The sequence below is a fragment of the Sardina pilchardus genome, chromosome 21 (genome assembly GCF_963854185.1).
Source record: "Sardina pilchardus chromosome 21, fSarPil1.1, whole genome shotgun sequence".
NCBI classification, from domain to species: domain Eukaryota; kingdom Metazoa; phylum Chordata; class Actinopteri; order Clupeiformes; family Clupeidae; genus Sardina; species Sardina pilchardus.
Genome location: NC_085014.1, coordinates 22,334,715 through 22,342,763, shown reverse-complemented (window position 1 = coordinate 22,342,763; position 8,049 = coordinate 22,334,715). Strand labels below are relative to the sequence as shown.

Below are 8,049 nucleotides of genomic sequence, written 5' to 3'. Positions count from 1 at the left end.
AATGTAAAAAATGTTTTGAATATTATGATCTTGTCATTTTAAAAACAATCTTCACAAATGTGCTTTTAAATGTGTGTTTTTGTCCTCAGTTTCACAAACAATGAACGAGTCACTTAACCATTGTTGATGGAGGTTTTCTTATTCTTTTCTTTTTTTTACTTTGAGTAGAGTAAGTTGACATTCCTGTGTTATCCTTTCAATCAATGTTGTTCTGAAAAGCCAAGCAAATGACTTGGATCCAACTGTGACACACTGCACAATGACAGTTCCAGCAGTCCCTTAACCTGGCCTATTAATAGCCATGAATCACATCAGCCACTCCAGCCACAGGAATGTAAAGCATCAACAACACCCCCTGCATGCAGAGGTCAGCACAACTACACAGGATCACCGCTGGTCAACCGAGGGGGCATGGGATGCTTCTCTATCGCCTAAAACACCGATGCGATATGATGACGGCAAGCTTTTGCTAACCTGTCGAGAAGTGTCCAGAGAGCAAAGGACCGAACGCTCCTGAAAGACGCAGCAGAAGGATGGGGCTTCATCTCCAAAAGTTCACTGCCTTTTCCTTCCTCTGCGGACCACCCAAAGAGCACAATGCATATATGGCACAATCGGGGAGAGAGAGAGGAGAAGGAGCGGTCAGGCAATTTCATAAAGGGACAGCGACAGGACTGGTCAGAAGTGTTTGAAGTGTCTTGTCAAGCACAGTCCAGGTTCAAGATGTGCGTGTATGGCTGCTTCATCACCAGCTCGGTGCTGCTTCTCTTGTTGATGGCATCAGGTGAGTGTCTCGGTCGATGGAAGTAGTAGCTTATGCGTTACGTATAGAGAGCATTTTGTACTGTCAAGAGGACATATTTATGTAGAAGTTTGGCCTCATACAAAAATGTAGTGTCACTGTGGCACAGCTGAAGTGGTTATGCTGGTCCCACCAAGTATTCCCAGACAAAGAACTATGTGAATGTGTGTGTGACTATCTTAAAGTGAATCCTAAAATTCATGTATACTGTTTTTTTTCCCTTTATGTGTTATTGAATTAACTGTTTATGATGATCACTTGCGTGACCACTGTTGATTCAGCTATATACCTGATTACTAGATGATACTAGACGATAGATACTGACTGGAATACTCAATACAAGGTGATTGTTGCTAAAGAGGTTTACGACTTTTAGGCTTTTAGCACGGTTATCAGCATGTAATTTGATCAAATAATGCAAACACTTTTCTACATATACACATACACTGTGGCAGCCGTGGCCTACTGGTTAGGGCTTCAGGCTTGTAACCGGAGGGTTTCCAGTTTGATCCCCGACCAGGTTGAAGTGCCCTTGTGCAAGGCACCTAACCCCTCACTGCTCCCCGAGCACCGCCGGTTGGGCGGGCAGCTCACTGCTCTGGGTTAGTGTGTGATTCACCTCACTGTGTATTCACTGTGTGCTGTGTGTGTTCACTAATTCGGTTAAATTGGGTTAAATGCATAGAACAAATTTCCCTCACGGGATCAAAAAAGGATATATACGTATATACTATACACACACACACACACACACACACTAACACAGGCACACCCATACATACAATAGAGATCCTATGTATATGTGTATATATATGAAGCACACACACACACACACACTCCCTTTCTCACTCACTCACAATTAGAATTTACAATAATCAGCACGAGTGTCCGGGAATTCCCAGTGAGGCTAGGCTGGGCGTTTCCTTCCTTTGCTGGCCTCCCGCCCTTCCTTTCTTTGGGCAAACTCTAAATGCTCTCCTGCCTCCACTCCAAACGTAATGACATGACCCAGGAGACTAGGTACTGGGGTGAAGGGAAGACAATGGGCATTGATCTGCCAAGCACAACCATAAAGACAAAGACGGATGAATTTTTCCCTTTACCTCATCCTCCTGACTTGGGTCACACCTTTCACGAGAACACATGACGTTAGCGAGTGTGTTCTTTAAAGGTGAAAGGTCCCTGACATGCTTAATGTTTTTTTTCTTTGGACTCAAACTTTCCCATGGCAATGCTTTCTTTTTTTTTTTTTTTTCTAAAAAGTGTATGAGCTTTGTTTGGTTCACGGACTGAAGTTCAATTCTGATGAGTCACTGTGTTTTCACAGTGTGTTCGCAAGCCTGCAATGGACCTTTTATCCACCCTCCTCGCCTGCTGGTTAGATATGGAGATCCTGCCCAGGCAAACTGCACCACAGATGAACCATCCATGATGGGATGGGAAACCCCTGTGGGAGCTACAAGTGGAGAAGGAGTTGCACACCTTGTCTGGACAGTAGCCAATCTGACTGAATGGGGTCTGAAAGGTATACAATGTTTCACAGTGTCTGATACAAAGGGACAGTGTCTCGGCGATCTCAACATCACAATATACAGTGAGTGAACGTTCTGTATTTTGTAAATATGCATTTCTTCCTCCTCTGCCTCTGCCACCTATGAAACAGGCTACATAGGGAATCAAAGTGAAATATACAAAGACACACAAATGTTTAGTTACTAGTGTAAACGTTCAACTACAACTTGTCACATTTAAACTCAAATGTCATATTCACATAGCCTTCCTCAAGCTTTGTGTTCTGGAGTTTGAGATACATGATTTATCTCAAACCCAAAACTGCACTGCCTTGGACACAGAGGATGACAGTACTACTCCTAGCCTCTAGAGGGAACAGTTATGCTGGGACTAATATAATAGCACTTTACAGTGTATTCAAAATTATTTCTAAATCTAATGAACCAAGGTCTTCCATGCAGAATCTGCACCAATGTAGCCTGATAAACCAGCCTAAATGGATTGGATGTCTAATTTAGTCTGGCCCCGATGAATGGAAACAACGGAACATTGTTGATGAGCACAACCCGTTGTCTTTCAAACCGTGTCTGTGCCTATAGGCCAACGCTCCCTCAAAACCCCGCCCCAGAGCCCTCTGCCCCGCCCGCGTTGATTCAAAACACATCTCTACGTTGTGATTGGTTTAGTTGCCATCTGCCAGATTCAGGGCAGTGTTTTCAAAATGTTCAATGGTCCGAGGCCAGACCCAAATGCAGGCAAAACATTTTGCCGTCCAGCAGTTGGCGCTGGTTTTCCAGGCTAGCACCAATGTATACTACAGAGCAATTCAATACGTGTTCTTTTTGAGACTCTGCTGCAATTTATGACCCTCAGCAAAATCTTACAGCTCTCATCAAGTGAAATGAAATGTCTGTCTCTATGTTTCTCATCAGAGCCTCCTACCAGAGTGTCCATTGATGTTGTAAATGACGCTGGTGGGATTGTTGAGGGGCATCGTGTCTACCTGGAGTGTGTGATAGAGGACGTGGCTCCACGTGACCATGTCAAAGTCACATGGTTCAAAGGTCAGGAGCTTCTCTCACACGCCCTCATCAGCAACACCACAGTCCATGGAGATGTAGGTACAAATGTGACGCTGGTAGAAAGCCTGGAGCTCACTGCCAGCAGAGGGGACCACGGAGCCCAGTACAGGTGTGAGGCCGAGCTCGAGCTCGAAGGACTTCAGCCTCATCCGGTGAAGAGCTCACAGCCCGTTGGGATTTCTGTGCTTTGTACGTCTATTCCTCTTTCTCAGAGATGTTACTGTTTTTAGCCTCTAGACTAGAGCATGTGGACTAAAATCATGCTCACTCACATAATCAGGTTATTATCATTAATATTATTATTTATTTTCTAAACCGAACTCTTTCCAAACTTGATGTTGTGAGGGTGGATCTGTTTCTCTTCTCCTCTCCCTTCTCATCCCCAACACTGCCCTGTGCACCTGATGTAATTAGCGTCCTGGACGTCATCCATGATCTCTTCATCTTGCTCCACTTTTCCTTTCTTCTGCAGTTGCTCCTGAGATCAAGTGTCCATCAAAGGTCCAGCGGCGAGAGAATGAGAGACTGCCCAACTGCACAGCTGAGGGCAACCCCTCTGCAGAGGTCACCTGGTTCAAAGGTCACCAGCAGGTGGACTCCCAGTCAGCTCTCAGCAGGGAGGATGGAGGCCTTTATACTGTGAAGGCCAAGAACAGTTTCGGAGATGCCAATCAAACTGTGGATGTTGACATTTTGTGTAAGAGTTGTGTTCTCATACAGATCTGGGAAAAAATATACAGTAATTGCTTCAAGATTAAAAAGAAGAAAGACAACATATTTTCCCCTCAATCCTCCATATGAATCTATTGTTTATTCCGTATGGGTTCTATGTAATCTTTTATGGGCTCTAATATTATTTATTGCCTCCAAATTCTCCAGTGTGCAATTTGCCGTCAGATGCATGATATTTTTATAGTGTGTTCTTACCATCACTGGTTTTTAGGTTTATGGCAATGAGCTGTCATTTGATGTTCCATTATCTTTACATCTCTGTGCTGTGATAACGCTCTCATCTTGAACATTTCATTCTCTCTCTCTCTCTCTCACTCACACACACACACACACACACACACACACACACACACACACTCACACACACACCAGACGGCCCTACGATCACTTGCCCAAGCCCAGGTTATAAGGCGCAGGTGAAAGAGAACGACAGACTTCCCGAGTGCACAGCCAGCGGCAACCCTTTCCCAGAGGTCATCTGGTCCAAAGGTGCAATGGCACAGGTGGATCCGCAGCTGGCCCTGAGCCGAACCCAGGGAGGCCAGTACACTGTGACAGCCAGGAACAGTGTGGCAACTGTCAATCAAACTTTGGACATTGAGATTTTGTGTAAGAGCTCCACATTAATTTTTTTTTTTTTTTAAATCTGCCGCTGGAAGAATGTTAAACTCTTGTGGGCCTAAGAGATGCAATTCATTGACATTTCTTTCCTTGTGTTTCCTTTTGTTTTTTACTATTTCTTTTGATTTGAACTCAGATGGTCCAGCGATCGTCTGCCCTCCGAAACTCGAGGTGAGGGAGAATGAGGCTCTTAGTGGCTGCCTAGTGGAGGGCAATCCCAGACCCGAGGTCACCTGGTACAAAGGAGACCATAAATCAAACCCCCAATCCCGTAAATTTGACCCCATGTCCAAACTTGGCAAAAAGGACGGAGGAAGTTACACGTTGATTGCTGAAAGCAAGCCTTATGCTTCAGTCCACGGAACCGTGGAGGTGGTTGTTATCAGCAAAGGTGAGCATGTTGGTGTGTGTGCCTAAAGAAGGGTTCAGACCAAAGATTCCCGACGAGACGAGACGTTCTAAAATCAACTGCAACTAAACATGTTGAATGCTCTCGGCGGCTTGCAACTATGTGCAAGATTCACACCGCTGCAACTCAGTCTCGTCACATCGGGAATCTTTGGTGTGAATTGGGCTTAATACTATCTCTACTGCTTTTATAAATGTCTGGCAGGTGTGTCAGGACAGTGTGTTTGGAGAGGTGTACCTGTAGCTCTTCTACACAAGCATGATCACATGGTCATATCTGAAACCTTTTTAATCATCATTTGTAGAGCAAAGTTAGAGGTTTAGATGTAGGTATAGTAAAAATGTTTCTACTCAATATCAGCCATGTGTTACTAGCCTGAATGCAATGCGTTAACATCTCTTCGGTCTGATTCCCATCAGGTAATATCATTTCCATGTCTGCTGGTTGTGTGCTACTGGTGATGCTGTTCAGTCAAATATTTCACTGACTATGAACGGGATATTTGAGTTCCTGATGGAATCTACACATCTTCTGATTGGCCAATGGACAATTAAGTGCCATCATTTGACATCGCAGTCCAAAATGACGGACTGGACGAAACGGATTTTACGGAGTACAATTCTTCTTGGGCCATTGCACTTTTTTTTATCAGTTCATCTCATTCGTCTGAAATATTCTCAACTTCCGGCACATGGACATGCAGTCAAAATCCTAAATATTTCAACTAAACAGAAGGCCTTGGACATTCAATAAAACAATCTCTTCACATAAGCAAGTTTTGTAAATAACAATAAGAACACAAATCCTAATGCAGTGCCCCATGTCAACCTATTCTACTGTTATTGTAACAAACTTCTCTTTCCTAAGCCTCTGACTGGAAATATTAGCTCAAACCTGTCTGATACTGTTAGGGCTTGTTGACATTTTGAGTTGACACTTGTTCTTGGTTTGAGAAGACTGCAGATACACACGCTAACAACCAAGGGCACTAAAATGCTTTTATTATGTTTACAGCACAGATTATATCTTAAGCTGGAGTCCATAGTGACAATACGATAATATTCTTGTCTGTTGATGAATAGAAATCTATAAAATGTGATTTATTTAAAATGGACAGGCAGAAGTTTGGAAAAGGCACTTTGAGACGGCAGAGGAGTGACTCCATGAGAGCATGATTACGATAAAGAGGTGTCTTCTTGTAAACAGGAGTTTAGAAACGATTGGAATCTTTGTCGGCGGTCAAGTCCCCTGTGGACTTTCCTTCCTCTGACTTGGAGCTCTGTAACACATAAAGAAAACACGTCAAACTCACCATATCCTGGTTTTCTGTATTGCACCTGATAACTATGATTTTCTGCAGCTCAACGGGGCTAAAAAGAGGCCTTATAGGACCACAGATTCCAGAAAGCTAAATTGAAAGGCAAGAACTGTGACTTGCCATAGTGTCATTGTATTAAAAAGTGTCACCACATCTCTGTGGTGAAGTAAACATAAAATAGAGTAGTGGTGTAGTTGTGCCTTGGTTGTTCTTGCACTGGACTGATGACATATTGATCACCACTATAAACCGATGTGCCGTACCTCCACTATACGCTGCTTGTGTGTGTGTGTGTGTGTGAGAGAGAGGCTCACCTTGCTCTTGAACAGGAGGTTGATGACTCCTTTGGAGCGCCGGTCCGTGGTCCTGTCCGAGGGCAGAGTGCCGCACACGGACATGCTCTTGCTGTCCCGCCTGGAGCGCGCCGAGTCCACCTCCTCTCCGCCGTTGGCCACGGACAGAGACAGACCTGAGGAGGAGGAGGAGGAAGATGAGGAGGAGGAGGAAGAGGGAGGCAGCTCACCTCACTAAGTTAGTGTGTTTGTGAGTGTGTATGGCTTTTAGAAAGTATTTACATAGTTATTATATTATATTGTAGTGTGTGTGTGTGAGTGTGTATGGCTTTGAGAAAGTATTTACATAGTTAGATTATATTGTAGTGTGTGTGTGAGTGTGTATGACTTTGGGAAAATATCTACATACAGTAGTTGTATTCTAATGTATTTACATTGACTTTGCATTTTTGATGTCTTTGCATTGGTTCCCTTTATATTCAGGTTTCTATGCCAAACAAAAGGGAGCGTATACAGTATGTGTATGTTTGTGTGCTGCCAGCCTGCCACTTAGTGGAGCATCACATATCCTATATGACTGATACTTATTTAGTGGATAATAACATGTCATCAATCTCACGCACAGCCCCTTCCTGCCTATCAGCCTGTAATCTGTGTATATCACTGTGTTCACATGTTAGTTAGGTTATTAGTTAGTTCATTCCTTGGCTGGCATATCCCACCTGTAATGGTGGGCATGGATCTGGAGTTGGTGCTGGCGAGACCTTCTCCTTGGTTTGCCTCCGACAGGTTGGTGTCACTGCGGAACTCTTGCTTCTTGGACAGCTAGGGGGCAGCAAAGAGCAACACATCAGCCTACTCTACCACTCTGAAGGGAACAGGTGGTGGAGCCAACTCTCAGCATTTCACCACCGACACCTTATAATGCATTAGAAGTCAAACGAGGGCGTACGAACGAGGCTAAGTGCTACTCTGAATTGACAAAAACACAATGGCGTGCGGAATGTTTGGGTTAGCTTGCTTCTCAGCCGAAGGAACTGGAGCACCACGTGATCCAGACTCCACCCTCGTACTGTTTCCAGTTAGGAAATGGTCGTCTAAACACCGCCAGCGCTGTTTAAATCCATCAACAGATCCTGGCTCTCCTCCCTCACTCCTCCGTCTCCCCAAACTCTCCACACCTCCTCCGCCCTCCTCCACCCCCCCCCCCCCCCCTCCACCCCTTTGCTGTACCCGCTTGGAGTTGAAGGCCTTCTCCTTCTCCTTCTCCTCGCTGATGA

General features: G+C 44.6%; 2 protein-coding genes across 2 annotated transcripts in view; one reads left to right on the top strand and one right to left on the bottom strand.

The window, feature by feature from the left end:
* The first annotated feature begins 389 nt into the window (after positions 1-389).
* LOC134069449 (peroxidasin-like) lies at positions 390-6,469 on the top strand. The gene is made up of 7 exons (XM_062525414.1): positions 390-784; positions 2,130-2,396; positions 3,247-3,585; positions 3,869-4,093; positions 4,501-4,737; positions 4,886-5,140; positions 5,578-6,469. Exons 1-7 carry the CDS (start codon positions 598-600, stop codon positions 5,643-5,645), a joined length of 1,578 nt encoding a protein of 525 aa, XP_062381398.1. The 5' UTR covers positions 390-597; the 3' UTR covers positions 5,646-6,469.
* Positions 6,143-8,049, bottom strand: part of LOC134069448 (dedicator of cytokinesis protein 2) — a 106,602-nt gene continuing 104,695 nt past the window's right edge. The window contains exons 48-51 of the mRNA XM_062525413.1: positions 8,003-8,049; positions 7,492-7,594; positions 6,791-6,945; positions 6,143-6,437 (exon numbers count right to left, since the gene is read on the bottom strand). The exon at positions 8,003-8,049 is cut by the window's right edge and continues 140 nt beyond it. Of these exons, the coding sequence (XP_062381397.1) occupies positions 6,369-6,437; positions 6,791-6,945; positions 7,492-7,594; positions 8,003-8,049 (374 nt within the window). The 3' untranslated portion in view covers positions 6,143-6,368. The remainder of the gene's footprint in view (positions 6,438-6,790; positions 6,946-7,491; positions 7,595-8,002) is intronic.

Coding starts and splice junctions, on each gene's coding strand:
- LOC134069449 (XM_062525414.1), top strand. CDS start 598: ATGCATATATGGCACAATCGGGGAGAGAGAGAGGAGAAGGAGCGGTCA. Junction 4,738..4,885: donor TTTGGACATTGAGATTTTGT/GTAAGAGCTCCA, acceptor ATTTGAACTCAG/ATGGTCCAGCGATCGTCTGC. Junction 5,141..5,577: donor GGTGGTTGTTATCAGCAAAG/GTGAGCATGTTG, acceptor GATTCCCATCAG/GTAATATCATTTCCATGTCT.